General features: G+C 42.2%; 1 protein-coding gene across 10 annotated transcripts in view; it reads right to left on the reverse strand.

Annotated features, from left to right (window-relative positions):
* The window catches only part of DMD (dystrophin), a 1,715,077-nt gene that overhangs the window by 1,116,434 nt on the left and 575,800 nt on the right, over positions 1 to 22,843 (reverse strand). For all 10 annotated transcript variants that reach the window (XM_030575515.1, XM_030575505.1, XM_030575489.1 and 7 more), the window contains 2 exons: positions 14,390 to 14,545; positions 85 to 255 (listed from right to left, as the gene is read on the reverse strand). In XM_030575515.1, coding sequence (XP_030431375.1) covers positions 85 to 255; positions 14,390 to 14,545 — 327 coding nt within the window. The remainder of the gene's footprint in view (positions 1 to 84; positions 256 to 14,389; positions 14,546 to 22,843) is intronic.

Genomic DNA, 22,843 nt, shown 5'->3' on the forward strand with positions numbered 1-22,843 from the left:
ATTTCTGTCACTGTTTTATGAATATTCAAGAAAGCTAAATGATAAGTGAAGCATATGTAAACGTACAGTACTCTATATTATTACCTTGCCCCAGGCAACTTCAGCATCCAAATTAGTAGGCATTCCTTCCACTGCCGATCTCTTTGTCAATTCTGCATCTGTCACTGCCAACCACTCTGTCACAGCATTCATTTCCTTTCGTAGCTTCCGGGACAATTTCAAACATTTCTCTAACTCTTGTTTTTTTTCTGTCACCTGCATAGGAAAAATATGTGGATTTTAACTCTTTAGTCAAGCTAATTTGTACTTTCCTGCTGGCATATATTTTTGTATGCATGTCTGCTTTGTAGTTTGTATATTTACAATGTAGCTTTCTCATTCCTCTCAATACCTGTAGTTATGGTTAATGTATTGCTTATCATGTCAATTTGTCAAAGATGCTTCTGTACTGATAAAATCATATAACTTAATTTTGAAATTTTATACAAATTAAATTTGAACTGGTTCACCTCCAGAATGGAGAACAACTAGAAGCTACTCCCCTCCCATTTGAAGACATGTGTGTCATGTTAAATGGCAACAGCTGAATTAGAAGTCTACCCTTGTGACTCAGAAGAGGAGCCAAAACCCCTTTTTGGAAACTATGATGGATTTTCCCATGGATAGTTAAGCACATCAATGCTGAGCCCAACAACTTTCTTTGTACAGCAACATTGCATCTGAGGCAATTAATATTGTACTCTAATCACTGTGTGAAGTGTGTACAGTAAATAAGATATGGGGCCACAAACTGAAGAAGGAAGATAAAACACTAAAAAGCTGCTCACTAAGCACCATCCATTCTAAGTACTAACTGAGGCAGGAGTCTTACACAAAAGCACTATATGATAATGTAATTAAAAATTGTATCATAATGCCTAATGCCTCACGTCCACCTGAGTTGGCTTCCTCCCACTTCCATCCATACTGCAAAGAAACCCAACAACTCCTTCCCACTACTCCAACGTGTGGAGGATTGCCATCTTCTGTACCCTTCTACTAGCCCATCTCCCATGCCGATATAAAGAACCCCTTCCTCTCCTTCACCTATTGCCCCTTTACACTAGCCTGACCCGATCTCACCCACGCAAGGATTCATTCTGGGACAAAGCTGGCTACTGAAAATAAATACTGAATGACTGGCTTAATAACATCCCTAAATATGAACAACCTTATCAATGGAGAAAACAGTTTGAAAAATAAAGAGGCAATTTAATTTATGCTCCTTACACATACTTAAATTTGTTTGTCATGCTTTTCTATCACCATTAATTTTAAGAACTACCTTGAACTCTCATGAATTCAAAAAAATGAGAATTAAAAGAGTCTGTTTTCCCCAACTTGAAAGAGAAGTGATCAAAGAAGGATATTTTAGAACTCAGTTGTAGGTCACTAATGTTTAAGGAAAATAAGTAATCTCTCTGCTAACCAGACACTATTTAAATGAAATTGTATCCCCCCTTGAGTTTTATTTTTAATTGTTTTCAAATTGCACAGCCTTTTTATTGATGATCCATTAGTGAAACAAAATAGCATTATACATAGTATAGGTGGCGCTTGCTAGCAACACCTTTCATTAACATTGCTTAACACTTTCCATTCTAATACCCTGTTTTCAGTTCTTTATAATTTTTTTCCCAATTTTAAATGTTCTGGCTGAAACTTTGCTCTCTGCTTCATACCGATTATGAGTGTGTACTTTTCAGAAAAAATGTTTATTTGAGTTCCAATAATGAAGTGTGGGGAAAATAGGTTGTTTTGCCAATATAATTTTTTTTCATTCATTTATTTGAAAATATTTATTGTATATAGAGTTTGAAGCTTAAACTTGAAATTTAGGAAAGGGGTCATTCTGGGGTCAGAAATGTGTCTTTTCCTATCCCCATTAAAATTCACCCAGGTATGGCCAAGTTATAAACCTGTGAAAATGGCCATTTACACAGGCTAGATAGAGCTTTTTAGAGGCTTACTACTAAAATCTCAGAACATTCCATCTCCACTAAGCACCTGATACATTAAGTATGCTCTCAGCTCCAATAAAACTTCCCGCACAGTAGACCTAGAATTTACGCTCTGGACAGGGAGATGCTGCAAAGATGTAGAAACCCTGTTGGGTTATGGGAAGGTGTATGTGCCCACAGCCAGGAGGAGACCATGAATTCTACTCTCACCTCTTCCACTGACTGGCGTGAATAATTCTGTGCACTTCACAATCCTTAATATTTTACATGCTCCTACCTTAGGAGGTAGGCAAATACTGTAGCATGTCTTTCCCTTGAACTGAGAGGTTTCAGCCTTAATTCAGCCCCTTTGTGCATATACATTATGATATAGTCTTTAATTCCATGAACACATATTGCCTGTTCTAAAGACACCTGCCTCAATCAATGCATGGAATCGCTAGAGAATGAGGTGGAGAACTGTAAGAAGTAAAAGGAAATTCTCTTGCATTTAAGGCACTGAACTGAGGTCCAGAAAAGGTGGGTTCTGTTTCAGACTCTGCACACAGACTTCCCATATGAAGATAGGCTCAGACTTCAATGGCTACATTGTTGCAGGGGGGATCTTAATTCTGGTATATTCTAACTACTAAGTGCTTGAATGTGCAACCGTGACATTCCTTTAGTGATGTTTTTTTAATTATTCACACATAAGCATACTTTGGCACTTGCCCCCTTAGCCACTGTCCAAAATACTCCAAATCTGCTTACTTTTGGGGAACACTGTAAAAAAAACATCTAATTTTCAGTCATGTAGTACTTAAGAAGTTGTTTTTTTATGTAAATTACATTTTGAAATATTGTAGAGAACTTACAGAATCATGAATGCATGCTGCATTTATTTTTGAAGTAAATTAAAGATACACACGCATAAACACAATTAACTTTACAGTTTTGTTGTATTTTGCTTCTGTATGTTCTTTATATAATAGAAATAAAATTCCATGATTCAGAGATCTACTGCATATGCCCAGAAGCTAATGTTATATTGATTTTCCCCTACTTTGTTAATATCAATTTTTAAATCTATTTTTAAAAGAAAAATGGGAAACACTGCCATCTTAAGGCCTTTTGTTTTATACAATAACCCCAAACAGAATGTGTGCTATTTACACTAAAAACTGCCCATTAGCATTGTCTCTGAGCTATTATTTTCTTTTTATTGAAGTGATCATTGTTACTTTTGATATTCTCTGTTACAAAACTGTACTTGTAGAGAAACTGTAATGATTTTGTAAAAAACCCCAAAACAGCTCTTCATAGAACTGAAAACATGTTGACATAAAACACAAAGGAACTCACTTAAGGACTATCCTATGGCTTTAAGCCACATTCCTGGATGATGGTAGATTGCTGAGGAAGGACTGTGAACCTGCTGTAGGCCTTGCCTGAGAATGTGCAATGTCTCAGGGAGGACGGGAAACACACTCAGTGGATTGCCCCTTCCATTCCCTCTCACATGGTCAAGCTCCCTTTTATACTGACACAATACTGAGGCAGGGACATAACTCCACCCCTCCTTGACTGCCAAATGGATTCTAGCCCTGCACAGCCATTCACAAGTAAGGTAGCCATCCCATAGCATTATAAGTGTGTGAAACACATCTGTTTCGTATAAACACGTGATGGTGATACACAAGTGACACATTTAACCTTCTGCACTGTCCTCACTAATCCATCTCTGTGATGGCCATTTCTAAATTTCAAAACCATTGAGGGGCTTAAAACAGATGCCATGTAAAAAATAAGTGTGCCAGGAAATTACTCCTCTCCTCTCCCCATTTGCACAGAATTCTCACGCCAAGCCCAAACTATACTGGCTTTAGACTCTGGACAGACAATATTCAGTCCTGAACCAGTGGTAGGTTTGAGGTCTGATATCATAAAACCCATTAGGACTAGAAATAGGAGTTTTCTTCCATTGCAAGATAGTTTCCTAGCTTTCAACTGGGACACAGGCACTTGTTTCTAGTTCCAAAAGGTCACAAATTATTGGACCTTAACATGATCTTACTATGTATATTTTACAAAAGCCATATTTGGTAATAGCTAGATATTCTAAAAAATGTGTTAATTATATTTGTCCCGGCTATCTGAGGCCTATACTGTATATGGCCCCAATTCTGAAAAGCATTTGAGCATGTGTTTCAGTCTGAGAGAGCATCTCTATTTAAGAAAGTACTTAAGCGTACACTCAACTTTAAGAATGTGCTTAAGTAATGTCTTATATAGGGAATTGTCCCTGAATCAGGGCATATATAAGTATACATATAAGCATAAGCATGAGACAATAGATTTGGGTCCAATTCATGAAGTCCAAATTGAGGCAAAATTCTCAATTAGAGTTTGTCTAAGTAAAGATGTTACACTGGACCCAACTATTTCAATCCTGATTTTTATTTTACATGAACTATTTAACCATTTTTCTCTTCAAAACAAAATATTTGGTAAAATATGTAGATTTCATCAGAATATGCAGTTGGGGGAACTGAAAAGGTTGCATGCATATGAAAATACTGTATGTCATAGCCTTGGTAGCTTTGTTTCACTAAAATGGTTAACTGTCTTGCCAGGTAAAAATAAACATGAACTATTAATTCTATATTAACGAAAATAAACAGAGCACTTTAGGCCACTAATTGCTCTCTAACTGCACATTTCATCCTTTAACTAGTCCAAAGATACAGGTGAAGTCATTTCATGCAATCTTTTTTTTTTTTTTTTAAATGCTAAATGTAGTCTTGGAATGAATGACATGGTACTATTTAATTTAAAGAAGTTATCAGATAAACCCAGTGTGCATGTATCACAAAGCATATCTTAACCCCCAAGCCACACTTTTTAAAATTACTCTAACATGCCTTATTGTATTAAATGTGCTGAGTAAAATATTTAATCTCAAATGACAATGTCATCCAATCTTTCTGAAGAAGGCTTTCAGTTGTTCCAGCACTCATAAGATTTATATTTGTTAATATCTTTGTTTATTTTACCTCTCTAGCAATTTCCAAACTAAATATAGATAATTGCCTTGATACAGGTCCCCAAATGAATATTAGTTCTTCCAAAAATAATATAATTCTTAAAGGTTATTGTATTGAGGACGGTGGGGGTTTGATCACCACCATGTGCTTAAATCACAGGCTGACTCTTGAAGCTAGTAGGGACTCTCTTTATTAGCTATTAACTAGCTGTTAATTTAGCTTAATAAATTTTAATCTGACAAAAAATCATGCATTTTCTGCTACTCTGTTTATTAAAATTATATTTATGTCTGCAATAAGCAAACATTTTAATCACAACCTTCATTCTACAGGGTGCACTCAGCCACTAAATGCACCAAATTTATGCCAGTGCTATGGTTTTAATTAAGTCCTGTGCGCTGTGTGGTCCCAGTAGGGGCAGGAGGAGGAAGAGAATAGATGAATCATGCGTAGCTGTTAAGTGCAACATTTGCATGAACTCTCTTCTAGAGAGGAATACTGCAAATTCTCCATGGAGCCTCTGGATGGGGCTGCTCTTCAAAAATAGCATAGGCAAAGAAAGGCGTTGCCCCAAGCTACAAGCCTCAGGCAGGCAGCAGAGGGGACAAGAGACATGCTGCTCCCAGCTTGCACCTCTGAGGCAAGGAGTCAGATGTTGTTTATAAAGAGAGTGATTAATAGGTGATTAAGATAACAAAGGGCTCCTAGGATGTTTTCCTAAAGTTAAATGATCTATTCCAAGCTTGGTGAACTGCAAAAAGTAAGTAGCCCAAATGATAGAAAGCACTAGTAGATTTTTCTACAATTGTTGTATTCAAGAGGTGGTAACAAAGTTACTAATATATTTCTTTGAGAAGATAACTGATTTTTTAGGCAAAATAAATGCAGTAGATCTAATCTTCCTGGGTGTCCGTAAGGTATTTGCTGCAGTTCCACATGAGAAATTATTTGTTACACTGGAGAAGATGGGCATCAATATGAAAATTGAAAGGTAGATAAGGAATTGGTTAAAGGGAAGACTATGACAGGTCAGACTGAAAGGTGAACTCTCAGGTTAGAGGGAGGTTACTAGCAGAATTCCTCAGGGATCAGTCTTGGGACCAATCTTAGGGTACGTCTACACTACAGGATTATTCCGATTTTACATAAACCGGTTTTATAAAACAGATTGTATAAAGTCGAGTGCATGTGGTCACACTAAGCACATTAATTTGATGGTGTGCGTCCATGGTCTGAGGCTAGCGTCGATTTCTGGAGTGTTGCACTGTGGGTAGCTATCCCGTAGCTATCTCATAGTTCCTGCAGTCTCCCCTGTCCCTTGGAATTCTGGGTTGAGGGCCCAGTGCCTGATGGGGCAAAAATCATTGTTGCGGCTGGTTCTGGGTACAGCCTCACCCCTCCCTTCATGAAAGCAGCAGACAACCATTTTGTGCCATTTTTCCTGGGTGAACTGTGCAAACGCCATAGCACAGCAAGCATGGACCCTGCTCAGATCAATACCGCAACAGTGAACGTTGTAAACACCTCATGCATTCTCGTGCAGTATATGCTGAACTGGGACCTGCAAAGCCAGGCGAGGAGGAGGCGGCAACTACGGCAGTGCGGCGACGAGAGTGATGAAGACATGGACACAGAATTATCTCAAACCGCAGGCCCCTGCACTTTGGAGATCCTGCTGGTAATGGGGCAGGGTCTAGCCATTGAACGCCAATTTTGGGCCCGGGAAACAAGCACAGACTGGTGGGACCGCATAGTTTTGCAGGTGTGGGACGATTCCCAGTGGCTGCGAAAATTTCGCATGTGTAAGGGCACTTTCATGGAACTTTGTGACTTGCTTTCCCCTGCCCTGAAATGCCATAATACCAAGATGAGAGCAGCCCTCACAGTTGAGAAGCGAGTGGCAATAGCCCTCTGGAAGCTTGCAATGCCAGACAGCTACCGGTCAGTCGGGAATCAATTTGGAGTGGGAAAATCTACTGTGGGGGCTGATGTGATGCAAGTAGCCAAAGCAATCATTAAGCTGCTGCTATGAAAGGTTGTGACTCTGGGAAACGTGCAGGTCATAGTGGATGGCTTTGCTGCAATGGGATTCCCTAACTGTGCGGGGGTGATAGATGGAACCCATATCCCTATCTTGGCACCGGAGCACCAGGGCACCCACTACATAAACCGCAAGGGGTACTTTTCAATGGTGCTGCAAGCACTGGTGGATCACAAGGACGTTTCACCAACATCCATGTGGGATGGCCAGGAAGGGTTCATGACGCTCGCATCTTCAGAAGCACTGCTCTGTTTAAACTGCTGCAGCAAGGGAATAACTTCCCAGACCAGAAAATTACAGTTGGGGATGTTGAAATGCCTGTAGTTATCCTGGGGGACCCAGCCTAACCCTTGATGCCATGGCTCATGAAGCCATACACAGGCAGCCTGGACAGTGGTCAGGAGCTCTTCAGTTACAGGCTGAGCAAGTGCAGGATGGTGGTAGAATGTGCATTTGGCCGTTTAAAGGCGCGCTGGTGCACATTATTGACTCTCTCAGATCTCAGCCAAACCAATGTCCCCTTTGTTATTGCTGCTTGCTGTGTGCTCCACAATCTCTGTGAGATTAAGGGGGAGACCTTCATGGCAGGGTGGGAGGCTGAGGCAAATCACCTGGTCGCTGATTACGCGCAGCCAGACACCAGGGCGATTAGAAGAGCACATCACGAAGCAGTGAGCATCAGGGAAGCTTTGAAAACGAGTTTCATCATGGACCAGAGTACGGTGTGACTGCTGTGTTTGTTTCCCCTTCATGAATGCCCCCCCTTTATTGACTCCTTCCCTGTAAGCAACCCACCCTCCCCCTTCGATTACAGCTTGCTTAAGGAAATAAAGTCACTATCATTTAAAAATCATGTATTCTTTATTAAAAGTCATTCCCTGTAAGCAACTCACCCTCCCCCTTCGATTACAGCTTGCTTAAGGAAATAAAGTCTCTATCGTTTAAAAATCATGTATTCATTATTAAAAAGTAATTATAAAAAGAGGCAGAGAACTGACAAGGTATCCCGGGTGTCGTTTGGGAGGAGCATAGGAGGGAAGGAAAAGGCCATTAAATACATTTCAATGTAAGGACAGCCTTTTGGTTGGACTGTCCACTGGGGTGGAGTGGACGGGTGCACGAAGCCTTCCCCCACGCGTTCTTACATGTCTGGGTGAGGAAGATATGGAACATGGTGAGTGGTGAGGGTGGTTACACAGGGGCTGCAGCGGCACTCTGTGACCCCGATGCTCTTCCTGAAGATCCACCAGACGTCGGAGGATATCAGTTTGATCACGCAGCAGCACCAGTGTTGCATCCCGCCACCGCTGGTCTTCCTGCCTACACCTCTGATCTTCCTGCTGCCATCCCTCATCTCGAGCGTCCCTCCTATCCTCACGTTGGTCCCTCCTGTCCTCACGTTGGTCCCTCCTGTCCTCATGTTCACTGGCATCTTTCCTGTACTTTGCTACCACGTCCTTCCAATCATTCAGATGAGCTCTTCCATTGCGGGTTACTTCCATGATTTCTGAGAACATTTTGTCTCGCGTCTTCTTTTTCCTCTGCCTTATCTGAGAGCCTTCGGGATGGAGTAGGGAGGCTTGAAAAATGTGCAGCTGCATGAGGGAGGGAAAAAAGGGAGAGAAGTATTTTAAAAGATACATTTTACAGAACAATGGTTAAACTCTTTCACAGTGAACAACACTATTCACCTTACATAGCACATGTGATTTCACTACAAGGTCGCATTTTGCATCTTAATATTGAGTGCCTGCGGCTCTGGTGTTACAGATCTCACAGACGCAGGTCCGGGCATCAGAATTCAGCTTGCATGCAGCCATGGTAAGCCATTGTCTTTCGGCTTCTCCAGCCTTCATATACACAGTGCCCTCTGATGCTTCTTCCTGTTAACATGCAGCAGCAGAAGCCAACCCCCCCATCCAATTCTCTAGGATGATTGCTTTACCCCTCCCCCCCACCGCTTGGCTGGTATCATGGAAGATCACTGCTAATCACCCCCCTTTTCCCCCCCACCGCATGGCTGGTAGCTGGGATGATTCCCGCTAGCCAAACGCAAAAAAGCTTAGCGCTATCCTTCCTCCCCTCCCGCCACTTGGCTACGTGCAAGGAAGGGTTTCTTTTAAGCAACAGCCCAGTAGGAAAATGGCCATCTCTGTCCCCCCTTAATTAAATTTCTGAATTTCAACCAGGTTACCATGAACGATATCACTCTGCTGAGGATAACAGAGTGAGATAAAGAATGGATGTTTCTTGAATGCCAGCAATCACCGGGACCATATGCAGCTATGCTTTGTAATGCAATGATACCCGATTACTTGCTACATGCATGGCGTGGTAAAGTGTCCTACCATGGTGGATGGAACAAGGCTGCCTTGCCCAGAAACCTTCTGCAAAGGCATTTGGAGTACCACCAGGAGCGCTTCATGGAGATGTCCCTGGAGGATTTCCGCTCCATCCCCAAACATGTTAACAAACTTTTCCAGTAACTTTACTGGCTGCGAATGCATCCCAAGCCCTCATGGCAAATCAATCATTAAAAAATGCTTGCTTTTAAACCATGTTTTATATTTACAAAGGTACACTCACCAGAGGTCGCTTCCATGGCTTCACTCTCTGGGCTAGTGGCTTGGGAGGGCTGGGAGGGTAATTCTGTCTGAGTCACAAAAAACTCCTGGCTGTTGGGGCTAATGGAGTGCTGTGTGCTAGCTGCAAGGTCGTCCTCCTCTTCTTCCTCCTCCTCCTCCTCATCTTCCCCCTCCGCAGAATCCTCAGCCATGGTTGAGATTACAACCCCAACCTCGGCATCCATGGACAGGGGTGGGGTAGTGGTGGCACAGCCCCCTAAAATTGCATGCAGCTCAGCATAGAAGCGGCATGTTTTCGGCCCTGACCTGGACCTTCCGTTTGCTGCTTTGGTTTTCTGGTAGGCTTCTCTGAGCTCCTTAACTTTCACTCTGCACTGCACTGAGTCCCTGGTGTAGCCTTTGGCCATCATGGCCTTGGACATTTTTCAAATATTTTTTCATTTCGTCTTTTGGAACGGAGTTCTGTTAGCACTGAATCCTCTCCCCATATAGCAATCAGATCCAGTATCTCCCGTGCGGTCCATACTGGAGCCCTTTTTCGATTCTCAGGAGACTGCATTGCTACCTGTGCTGATGAGCTCTGCGTGGTCACCTGTGCTGATCACAGCTCCACGCTAGGCAAACAGGAAATGAAATTCAAAAGTTCGCAGGGCTTTTCCTGTATACCTGGCCAGTGCATCCGAGTTCAGACTGCTGTCCAGAGCAGTCACAGTGGTGCACTGTGGGATACCGCCCGGAAGCCAATACCGTCGATTTGCGGCCACACTAACCCTAATCCGATATGGTAATATCAATTTTAGCGCTACTCCTCTCGTCGGGGAGGAGTACAGAAACCGATTTAAAGAGCCCTTTATATCGATATAAAGGGCCTCACAATGTGGACAGATACAGCGTTAAATCGGTTTAATGCTGCTAAAATCGGTTTAAACGCGTAGTGTAGACCAGGCCTTACTTAACATTTTTATTACTGACCTTGGCACAAAAAGTGGGAGTGTGCTAATAAAATCTGCAGATGACACAAAGTTGGGAGGTATTGCCAATACCAACAGGGACCAGAATGCCATACAAGAAGATTTAGATGAACTTGTAAACTGGAGTAATAAAAACAGGATGAAATTTAATAGTGAAAAGTGAAAGGTCACGTATTTAGGGACTAAGAAGAATTTTTGCTATAAGCTGGGGACTTATCCGTTGGAAGTGACAGTGGAGGAGAAAGAGTTGGGGCTATTGGCTGAGCACGGGATGACAATGAGCCATCAGTGTGATTCAGCTGGTATGGACAACTCGTGGGAGGGACACAAAGGAAGGCACCAGCAATTGACCTCCCCACATGATTCCTTCTCACTCTGCCTCCAGCCTAGGGCCCTCATGCTCTCCCTGTCCCTTCCCTATCCCTCGTTACCTGGGGGGGCTGAGGCTCTGTCCTCCGACTGCCCCGGCTCCCCCTGGCATGTTCAGCTGCTCTTCCTGGCAGCCAGGCCATGGGGCTACTCTGAGATGCTGCCTGGTGCAGTACAGCAGCTGCCTAGGAGAGTGCCAGGCTGTCTCCCACACAGGCTCAGCTTCTGGGGACAGGAGCTGACTCTGAGCATGCTGGAGGGGCTCTGGCTCACTTGACCATTGTCCCCAGAAGCTGAGTATGGGTGGCGGGGAGGGGGGCAGCTGCTGCTGCCACAGCCAGGCACTCTCCCAGGCAGCTGCTGCGTTGCACGGGGCAGCATGTGTCCCAGGCAGTGTGGCTGGAAGAGAAGAGAGTGGCATTGGGCAGCATGCATCCTGAGCAGCATGGCCAGAAGAGGAGAGGCTCTGGCCCCTCCCCTTCCTCTCTCAGGCTGTTGGGGGCATTGACCTTGCCCCCCGCGCAAGGCATCTGGAGAGCAGCATCTGAGCATTCCTGACCCTCACAGGCATTGCCTCTGCAGCTATGAAAAAAGCTAATTCAGTCCTAGGATGTATCAGACAAGGTATTTCCAGTAGAGACAAGGAAGTGTTAGTACCATTATACGAGGCACTGGTGAGACCTCATCTGAAGTATTGTGTGCAAATCTGGTCTCCCATGTTTAAGAAAGATGAATTCAAACTGGAACAGGTGCAAAAAAGGATGACTAGGATGATCTGAGGAATGGAAACCTGTCTTATGAGAAGAGACTCAAAGAGCTTGGCTTGTTTAGTTTAACCAAAAGAAGGCTGAGGGGAGATATGATTGCTCTATATAAATATTTCAGAGGGATAAATACCAGGAAGGGAGAGGAGTTATTTAAGCTAAGGATCAGTGGACCCCAGAACAAATGGATATAAACTGGCCATCAACAAGTTTAGGCTTGAAATTAGGCAAAGGTTTATAACCATTAGAAGAGAAGTTCAGGAGCAGCCTCCCAAGGGGAGCAGTGGGAGGGAAAAAAACCTCTTGTGGCTTCAAGACTACACATGATAAGTTTATGGAGGGGATGGTATGACAGGACTGCCTACAGTGGCATGTGGCCCATCGGCGACTGCCTGTAGCAAAAATCACCAAGGCTGGGGACAGGACACTACATGGGGAGGGGCTCTGAGTTACTACAGAGAACTCTTCCCCAGGTATCTGCCTGGTGAGTCTTGTCCACATGATCAGCATCTAACTAATCATCATATGTGAGGTTAGAAAGTAATTTTCCCCCAGATCAGACTGGCAGAGATTATAGGAATGTTTCACCTTCTTCTGCAGCATGAGGCAAGGGTGACTTGCAGGTTTAAACTAGAGGAAATGGTGGATTCTCTGTAACCTGAAGTCTTTAAACTACTATTTGAGGCCTTCAGTAACTCAGTCAGAGATTAGGGGTTATATTACAGGAGTGGATGGGTGAGATTCTGTGGCCTGCAATGTGCAGGTCAGACTAGATGATCAAGCTGGTCTCTTCTGACTTTAGTAAGAGTATCTGAGAAAGGATATACATTACAATTTTAACCCTAACAATTTTAACAGTGTCTCATAAGTGACTTACAAACATGTTCTGACATCTTGTGGCATTAGAGCTGAGATGGTCCAATATTTATTTAATTTTCTTTCTTGATATAGGAATTAGATACCGTGCTCCTGTCAGATAATTTCTAAGTTATTATCTGAAAAAAAACACTAAAGTTTTCAGTTGCCTAAGTAGGCCCTGGAATCCCAGTTAAAGTTATGCCCTTCCCCCTACCCTCAGTCTGAAATGGCACCCCCGTGGGCAAGCACAGAATTTGTATCTCCCCCACATGAGCAATCCTGTTGGCCTGACTGGAGCTGCCCTCCCAAATATAGCAGTCAAACAAACCCTATGAACAACAGAAGACATTTTCCATGGATAGGAAAGCATATTGTCAATTCATAATCAACAGCCTTTTGGTGGTTGGACAGGGCAGCAGCCAATCAGTATTTTCTGCTCAATCAGAACCTTCTAAAAATTAATGGATGTTTAGCTGTCAGCAGTTTTCAGTGAGTTTCAGTGTGCTTAACTATTGTGACACGTGCTCTGTGAACAGGTACACTGATAGAAAGTTAACAGGTTACAAAAATTTGGTACAACAAAGGCAGAGGCTATGGAGATGGAAAAGTCTGCCTTACTAAAGGTACTTGCATTTCATAAACTATCATCAGAATTTTCAGATAAAAACAGAGTGGCAAAATTTTTGATAATCAAGTTTTCTTCAGCAGACCATGCAAAACAGAGAAGAGGAATAGGCATAACGAGAGAATATTAATTTAGTCCTCTTATTATATGTTGATATGAATCAAATGATCAGACTAATAACAGTGCCAGCTATTCTACAGTACCACAGCTTCCCAAAGGGCTAGCTTTCAAGACATTGCATTTTTAGCCCTCACCTACCAATACTGTTGATTTACTCTTGCCCAACACTAAGGAAATTTAGAAGCACCTTCTGCAAGGAAAGAGGATTTAAGTATGAAATCCTAAATAGGTCTATGAAGATGTATGAGGAGCAAAACAGGCGTAAATTATTCCATATGCTCATGAATACAACATTCTGTGTGGTTTGCATATAAAAAAAATCAGTACCTATCACAGCATACATAAGAATGTAAACAGGCATGCAAGGGTTTCAACTGGAGACATTGCACAGCCACGAAGCATGTACAGGAGAAGAGTTACCACACAAAACCCATCAAATGTGTGTATAGCAACATGCAAGAAGCCAGCTACAGTGATATTAAAATTTCCTCATAGGTCTGCTGCTGCAGCAGCAGCAGCAAATATCTTGGCCAACTGATCTTTAAATGGTGGCCTGCAGAATGATGCATTTTGAGACCTCTGCAAATAAGAACTGGGAGATCTCTCTTTCTTACAATGTAATCCACAGAATGAAATAATTGAAGAACCTGTGATCTGATCTAGAGATGTAGCCCTACCTAGAGTGCTTTTAAATTGGTGACTGGTAAATAGCTTATCTATCTAAAAAAAAGTCTTTGGAAGGCAAAAAGTAATTTTAATTTTAGGAAAGCATAACCTTAAAACCTGATAAAGAAATCAATATTACATGTCTCTGGGTCTTGCATATTTTCTTGGACCAAAATGAATATTTATCTAATTGATTGGTTTTGGCTTCCTAACAAGGATTACACTTTTATAAACAGAGGCAGGATTGATTTCAGAGACTTAAAAGGAACAAACAAACAGTAAATGTTGCCACACAATACAAAGAATGTACTTAGCTTTAAAAGCCAGAAACAGAGCCTGATTTTGGATTGTAAATCAGAGTACATACCAGAGCACCTAATTCATTATACTGCAACTTCAAAGCTGTAAGTCTTTCATCCAGTTCTTTGGGGTTCTCTGTCTGTTGTTTCTGAACAATCTGACGTCCAGTTTTTATCACTGTTTCCACTTCAGACTTCACCTCACTCAAGCTTTTATACAATTTCTAATCAAATCAACAAAGGGAGAGAGAAACACCACAATTAATAAAATAAATGAATAAAAGCAATGCAAACTTGGGACTTAAGTGATTATGCAGAACTACTACCAATCTTGGCATTATTTGGTGCATAAGAGCCTCACCTGAGGACCATCAACTCCTATGGAAACTGAAGGGAATCGAGAATCTGCAGTATTCTAGTTACGCATAAATCACACACAGATAGTGCACAAGAGTTTACAAGACCTTTAGAGCTTTATTTATAAAACAAAACTCAAATTATATGTCCTTGCCTACATTAGACTTATTCATTTAGAATTTTCTGCCATTGCTGGTTTTACCGCCCCACCAGCGGCAGCCATGGCAGGAGTGCTGAGATAGTTTTTAGATTCATAGACTTTAGGGTCAGAAGGGACCAATATGATCATCTAGTCTGACCTCCTGCACAAAGCAGGCCACAGAATCCTACCCATCCAGTTCTATAACAAACCCCTAAACTATGTCTGAGTTATTGAAGTCTTCAAATTGTGGTTTGAAAACCTCAAGCTGCAGAGAATCCACCAGCAAGTGACCCGTGCCCCATGCTACAGAGGAAGGCAAAAAACCTCCAGGGCCTCTGCCAATCTGCCCAGGAGGAAAATTCCTTCCCGACCCCAAATATGGTGATCAGTTAAACTCTGAGCATGTGGGCAAGACTCACCAGCCAGCACTCAGGAAAGAATTCTCTGCAGTAACTCAGATCCCATCCCATCACCGACCACTGGGCATACTTATCTGCTGATAATCAAAGATCAATTGCCAAAATTAAGCTATCCCATCATACCATCCCTTCCATAAACTTATCAAGCTTAGTCTTAAAGCCAGATATGTCTTTTGCCCCCACTACTCCCCTTGGAAGGCTGTTCCAGAACTTCACTCCTCTAATGGTTAGAAACCTTCATCTAATTTCAAGTCTAAACTTCCTAGTGTCCAGTTTATACCCATTTGTTCTTGTGTCTACATTGGTTCTAAGCTTAAATAATTCCTCTCCTTCCCTAATATTAATCCCTCTGATATATTTATAAAGAGCAAGCATATCCTCCCTCAACCTTCTTTTGGTTAGGCTAAACAAGTCAAGCTCTTTGAGTCTCCTTTCATAAGACAGGTTTTTCATTCCTCGGATCACCCTAGTAGCCCGTCTCTGAACCTGTTCCAGTTTGAATTCATCCTTCTTAAACATGGGAGACCAGAACTGCACACAGTATTACAGATGAGGTCCAACAGTGCCTTATATAATGGTACTAACACCTCCTTATCTTTGCTGGAAGTACCTCGCCTGATGCATCCTAAAACCACATTAGCTTTTTTAACAGCCATATCACAGTGGCGGCTCGTAGTTATCCTGTGATCAACCAATACTCCTGTCATAACCTATTCCCAGATTTGGACCTTAGCGTCCAAAATATGGGGGTTAGCATGAAAACCTCCAAGCTTAGTTACCAGCTTGGACCTGGTAAAGCTGCCACCACCCAAAAAATTAGAGTGTTTTGGGGCACTCTGGTCCCCCCAAAATCCTTCCCTGGGGACCCCAAGATCCAAATTCCTTGAGTCTTACAACAAAGGGGAATAAACCATTTCCCTTCCCCCCTCCAGGTGTTCCCTCCCTGGGTTCCTGAAGAGATATACAGAAGCAAGATCCGTGAATCTAAACAGAGGAATTCCACCCTCCCTATTTCCAGTCCTCGAAACAGAAGTACTTCCCTCTTCACCCAGAGGGAATGCAAAGTCAGGCTAGTAAATCTAACACACACAGATTTCCCCCGGACTTCTTCCTCCCACCAATTCCCTGGTGAGCACAGACTCAATTCCCTGGAGTTCCCCACTAAAGAAAAACTCCAACAGGTCTTAAAAGAAAGCTTTATGTAAAAAGAAAGAAAAATACATAAAAATGGTCTCTCTGTATTAAGGTGACAAATACAGGGTCAATTGCTTAAAAGAAATATGAATAAACAGCCTTATTCAAAAGAACACAATTCAGAACACTCCAGCAACTACACACATGTAAATACAAAAGAAAAAAACAATAACCCCTATTGTTTTATGATCTCTGTACTCACAACTTGGAAACAGAAGATTAGAAAGCAGGAGGTAAAAAAATCACTTCTCATAGCCGGGAGGGACAGACACAAGAAGAGAACAAAGGACTCACACACAAACTTCCCTCCACCCAGATTTGAAAAAGTCTTGTTTCCTGATTAGTCCTCTGGTCAGGTGTTTCAGGTTACTCCTTTCCAGGTGAAAGAGCTTAGCTATCTGTTTATGACAACTCCAAGGTCCTTCTCCTCCTCTGTTGCTTCCAACTGATGTGTCCCCAATTTATAACTAAAATTCTTATTATTAATCCCTAAATGTATGACCTTGCACTTTTCACTATTAAATTTCATCCTATTACTATTACTCCAGTTTACAAGGTCATCCAATCTTCCTGTATGATATCCTGGTCCTTCTCTGTGTTAGCAATACCTCCCAGCTTTGTGTCATCCACAAACTTTATTAGCACATTCCGGCTTTTTGGGCCAACGTCAGTAATAAAAAGGTTAACTAAGATTGGTCCCAAAACTGATCCTTGAGGAACTCCACTAGTAACCTCCTTCCAGCCTGACAGTTCACCCTTCAGTACGACCCGTTGGAGTCTCCCCTTTAATCAGTTCCTTATCCACCTTTCAATTTTCATATTGATCCCCATCTTTTCCAATTTAACTAATAATTCCCCATGTGGAACCGTGTCAAATGCCTTACTGAAATCGAGGTAAATTAGATCTACTGCATTTCCTTTGTCTAAATAATCTGTCACCTTCTCAAAGAAGGAGATCAGGTTGGTTTGGCATGATCTACCTTTTGTAAAACCATGTTATAATTTGTCCCAATTACCATTGACCTCAATGTCCTTAACTACTTTCTCCTTCAAAATTTTTTCCAAGATCTTACATACCACAGATGTCAAACTAACAGGCCTATAGTTACTCGGATCACTTTTTTTCCCCTTTCTTAAAGACAGGAACTGTGTTAGCAATTGTCCAGTCATAGGTACAACCCCTGAGTTTACAGATTAATTAAAAATTCTTGCTAATGGGCTTGCAATTTCATGTGCCAGTTCCTTTAATATTATTGGATGAAGATTATCTGGGCCCTCCGATTTTGTCCCATTAAGCTGTTCAAGTTTGGCTTCTACCTCAGATGTGGCTATCTCCATATCCTCATTCCCATTTGTCATCCTTCCATTATCCCTAAGCTCCTCATTAGCCTTATTAAAGACTGAGGCAAAGCATTTATTTAGATATTGGGCCATGCCTAGGTTATCCTTAACCTCCATTCCATCCTCAGTGTTTAGCGGTCCCACTTCTTCTTTCTTTGTTTTCTTCTTATTTCTATGGCTATAGAACCTTTTACTATTGGTTTTAATTCCCTTTGCAAGGTCCAACTCTACATGGCTTTTAGCCTTTCTCACTTTATCCCTACATGTTCTGACCTCACTAAGGTAGCTTTCCTTGCTAATACCGCCCATCTTCCACTCCTTGTAGGCTTTCTGCTTTTTCTTAATCACCTCTCTGAGATGCTTGTTCATCCAGCTTGGTCTACAACTCCTGCCTATGTTTTTTCCCCCTTTCTTGGGATGCAGGCTTCTGATAGTTTCTGCAGCTTCGACTTAAAGTAATTCCAGGCCTCCTCCGCATTTAGATCCACAAGTTCTTCAGTCCAATCCACTTCCCTAACTAATTTCCTTAATTCTTTAAAGTTAGCCCTTTTGAAGTCAAAAACCCTAGTCCCACATCTATTTTTGCTTATCCTTCCATCTAGTTTGAACTGAATTAGCTCATGATCACTCGAACCAAGGTTGTCTCCTACAACCATTTCTTCTATGAGGTCCTCACTACTCACCAAAATCAAATCTAAAATGGCATCCCCTCTTGTTGATTCTTCAACTACTTGGTGAAGAAATCCATCAGCTATCACATCCAGAAAAATCTGAGCCCTATTATTCTTACTAGCACTTATCCTCCAGTCTATATCTGGGAAGTTAAAGTCTCCCATGATCACACAATTCCCATTAGTGTTTATTTCATTAAAAACATTAAAGAGGTCTCTATCCATATCCAAATCAGATCCTGGCAGTTTGTAGCACACCCTAAGTATTATCTCAGGGGAGGCTCTGTTTTTGTAACATCATAAGACAAATTTGTAACATCATAAGACAAAGGTCTGCTCTGGGCTGGTTTAGACAGTACAGCACAAAAAATAATAGCAGTTGCCCTGTACCTACTCATGTCCTCTACCACTCATAATCTAAAAGCCTAATTTGAGTGGAAATCTGACAGTGCCCCATACACTAAATCCTTAGACTGGTACAGCGCAGATTTCCTCTTCCATTTAGTATCAGAGGGGTAGCCGTGTTAGTCTGGATCTGTAAAGCAGCAAAGAATCCTGTGGCACCTTATAGACTAACAGATGTTTTGGAGCATGAGCTTTCGTGGGTGAATACCCACTTCCTCAGATGCATGTAGTGGAAATTTCCAGGGGCAGGTATATATATGCTAGCAAGCAAGCTAGAGATAATGAGGTCAGTTCAATCAGGGAGGATGAGGCCCTGTTCTAGCAGTTGAGGTGTGAAAACCAAGAGAGGAGAAACTGGTTCTGTAGTTGGCAAGCCATTCACAGTCTTTGTTCAATCCTGAGCTGATGGTGTCAAATTTGCAGATGAACTGAAGCTCAGCAGTTTCTCTTTGAAGTCTGGTCCTGACTTCAACAGCTTCCACCCCACCATCAACCTCAGCCTGGACCAATCTACACGGGAGGTCCACTTTCTAGACACCACGGTGCAAATAAGTGATGGTCACATTAACACCACTCTATATCGAAAACCTACCGACTGCTATGCCTACCTTCATGCCTCCAGCTTCCATCCCGGACACATCACACGATCCATTGTCTACAGCCAAGCACTGAGGTACAACCGCATCTGCTCTAACCCCTCAGACAGAGACCAACACCTACAAAATCTCCACCAATCATTCTCAAAACTACAATACCCGCATGAGGAAATAAGGAAACAGATCAACAGGGCCAGACGTGTACCCAGAAGCCTCCAACTGCAAGACAAACCCAAGAAAGAAACCAACAGGACTCCACTGGCCATCACATACAGCCCCCAGCTAAAACCCCTCCAACGCATCATCAAGGATCTACAACCCATCCTGGACAATGATCCCACACTTTCACAGGCCTTGGGTGGCAGGCCAGTCCTTGCCCACAGACAACCTGCCAACCTGAAACATATTCTCACCAGTAACTGCACACCGCACCATAATAACTCTAGCTCAGGAACCAATCCATGCAACAAACCTCGATGCCAACTCTGCCCACATATCTACACCAGCGACACCATCACAGGACCTAACCAGATCAGCCACACCATCACCGGTTCATTCACCTGCACATCCACCAATGTAATATACGCCATCATATGCCAGCAATGCCCCTCTGCTACATACATCGGCCAAACTGGACAGTCTCTACAGAAAAGGATAAATGGACACAAATCAGACATTAGGAATGGCAATATACAAAAACCTGTAGGAGAGCACTTCAACCTCCCTGGCCACACTATAGCAGACCTTAAAGTTGTCATAAACAGATAGCTAAGGGTTAATGTCTCTTTCACCTGAAAAAAAAGTAACCTGAAGCACCTAACCAGAGGACCAATCAGGAAACAGGATTTTTTTCAACTCTAAGTGGTGGGAAGTTTGTGTCTGAGTTCTTTGTCTTCTGTCTGACTCTTTCTCAGCTATGGCAAGGATTTTTCTATTTCCTGCTTTCTATCTTCTGTTTCCCAGTTGTAAGTACAAAAGATCAGATAGGATTTATATGTTTTTTTGTATTTACATGTCTATAGTTGCTGGAGTGCTTTGAATTGTATTCTTTTTGAATAAGGCTGTTTATTCAATATTTCTTTTAAGCAATTGACCCTGTATTTGTCACCTTAATACAAAGAGACCATTTGTATGTATTTTTCTTTCTTTTTTATATAAAGCTTTCTTTTAAGAGCTGTTGGAGTTTTTCTTTAGTGAGGAACTCCAGGGAATTGAGTCTGCAGCTCACCAGGGAATTGGTGGGAGAAAGAAGTCAGGGGGAGGTCTGTGTGTGTTAGATTTACTAGCCTGACTTTGCATTCCCTCTGGGGGAAGAGGGAAGTGCTTTTGTTTCCAGGACTGGAATAGAGAGGGTGGACTCCCTCTGCTTAGATTCACGGAGGTTGCTTCTGTGTATCTCTCCAGAAGCACCTGGGGGGGGGGAAGGGAAAAGGTTTATTTCCCTTTGTTGTGAGACTCAAGGGATTTGAGTCTGGGGGTCCCCAGGGAAGGTTTTTTGGGGGACCAGAGTGCCCCAAAACACTCTAATTTTTTGGGTGGTGGCAGCAGTACCAGGTCCAAGCTGGTAACTAAGCTTGGAGGTTTTCATGCTAACCCCCATATTTTGGACGCTAAGGTCCAAATCTGGGACTAGGTTATTGACATGGTGGCAGTCTCTACGGAAAAGGATAAATGGACACAAATCAGACATTAGGAATGGCAATATACAAAAACCTGTAGGAGAGCACTTCAACCTCCAGGACCAGACTTCAAAGAGAAACTGCTGAGCTTCAGTTCATCTGCAAATTTGACACCATCAGCTCAGGATTGAACAAAGACTGTGAATGGCTTGCCAACTACAGAACCAGTTTCTCCTCTCTTGGTTTTCACACCTCAACTGCTAGAACAGGGCCTCATCCTCCCTGATTGAACTGACCTCGTTATCTCTAGCTTGCTTGCTAGCATATATATACCTGCCCCTGGAAATTTCCACTACATGCATCTGAGGAAGTGGGTATTCACCCACGAAAGCTCATGCTCCAAAACGTCTGTTAGTCTATAAGGTGCCACAGGATTCTTTGCTGCTCTTCCATTTAGCTATGCTTAATATTGCTTTTAATGGCTCAAAAAGCAAAGAGATTTACTGCCCTTTAAAGTAAAAATATATTATATATCTCCATCTCTCTCTTCTAATTGTTTCAAATGATTAAGCAGCAAGTGTGGACAAAACAAACATTTATTTAAGTAATGGCATGCAAACACTGTGCACAGACCATGCTTTCCCCCTCACCTTTTCAAAGAATGACAGTTAAAAAAGGGATAGCCCTATTTGTCTGCCCAAACCCTGATTCCCTGGGTACATCATCATCTACATATAACAGGGTTGTCAAATAACCTGGTATCCAAAATAACTAATCTAATATTTGGCATCCACAGAAATTATTTGGGACAAACTTTATTCAACCAACATGCTTAACTATTTTCTGTTTAAATATGTAAGTTTAACTTTGTTTCCTTCATTTCATTAAAATTGAATTCTGTTATGCACTAGAAACTTCTTACACTGAACTGGGAAAGAGAAAGTATCCTGCACTATAGAATATCAATCAACACAAAAAAGTGAAGAATTGAAATGGCAAGGTTCTTGAACAAGTTTATTGTTGAGATTCTTTTAGCTTCATTATATGCTCTTACCAGGGGTGGCTCCAGGCACCAGCACAGCAAGCACGTGCCTGGGGTGGCAAGTGGGGGGAAGGGGAGACAGCATGCCGGTCACTGTGAGGGCAGCAGTCAGGCAGCCTTCGGTGACATTTCTGCAGGAGGTCCGCAGGTCCCGCGGCTTCAGTGGTAATTCAGACCTCCCGCAGAGCTGCCGCCGAATCCATGTGACCGGCGGACATCCTGCAGAAATGCCGCCAAAGGCTGCCTGACTGCTGTGCTTGGGGTGGCAAAAAAACATAGAGCCACCCCTGGCTCTTGCAATTTGTTGTGACAGAATTTCTTTTAAAATAATCTAGACTGTATTTCTTCTTTTCTTGCTGATTGAGCTTGTGTAAGTATTTTTGTGATTTTTTTTATCTTGTGATATTGTAGTGAAATAAAATTCATGTCCAATAAGAGGAGACAGTTCAGGTAAAGATATGATGCTTTCTTCTATTGCAGACTGATAAGAGAAACTCAGCACATCCTCTCTATAGTTTAATCTGAAGTTCATTAACAATTTCCTTCTCAAAAACATTATTTTAATATAATTTTACATATATATCCTCATTCTTTCCAATGGATCCTCATGTGCCTTGCAAGGTAAATACATACCTCATCACTGAAATGCAGCCAACTTTGTATATAGGGCACAGTAAAGAAGATGGCTGTTCCACCAGCAGAGGTAGTGATGTGGTAAAAAATATAAGCAAAGACA

The sequence above is a fragment of the Gopherus evgoodei genome, chromosome 1, assembly GCF_007399415.2.
Source record: "Gopherus evgoodei ecotype Sinaloan lineage chromosome 1, rGopEvg1_v1.p, whole genome shotgun sequence".
Classification (NCBI taxonomy): Eukaryota; Metazoa; Chordata; order Testudines; family Testudinidae; genus Gopherus; species Gopherus evgoodei.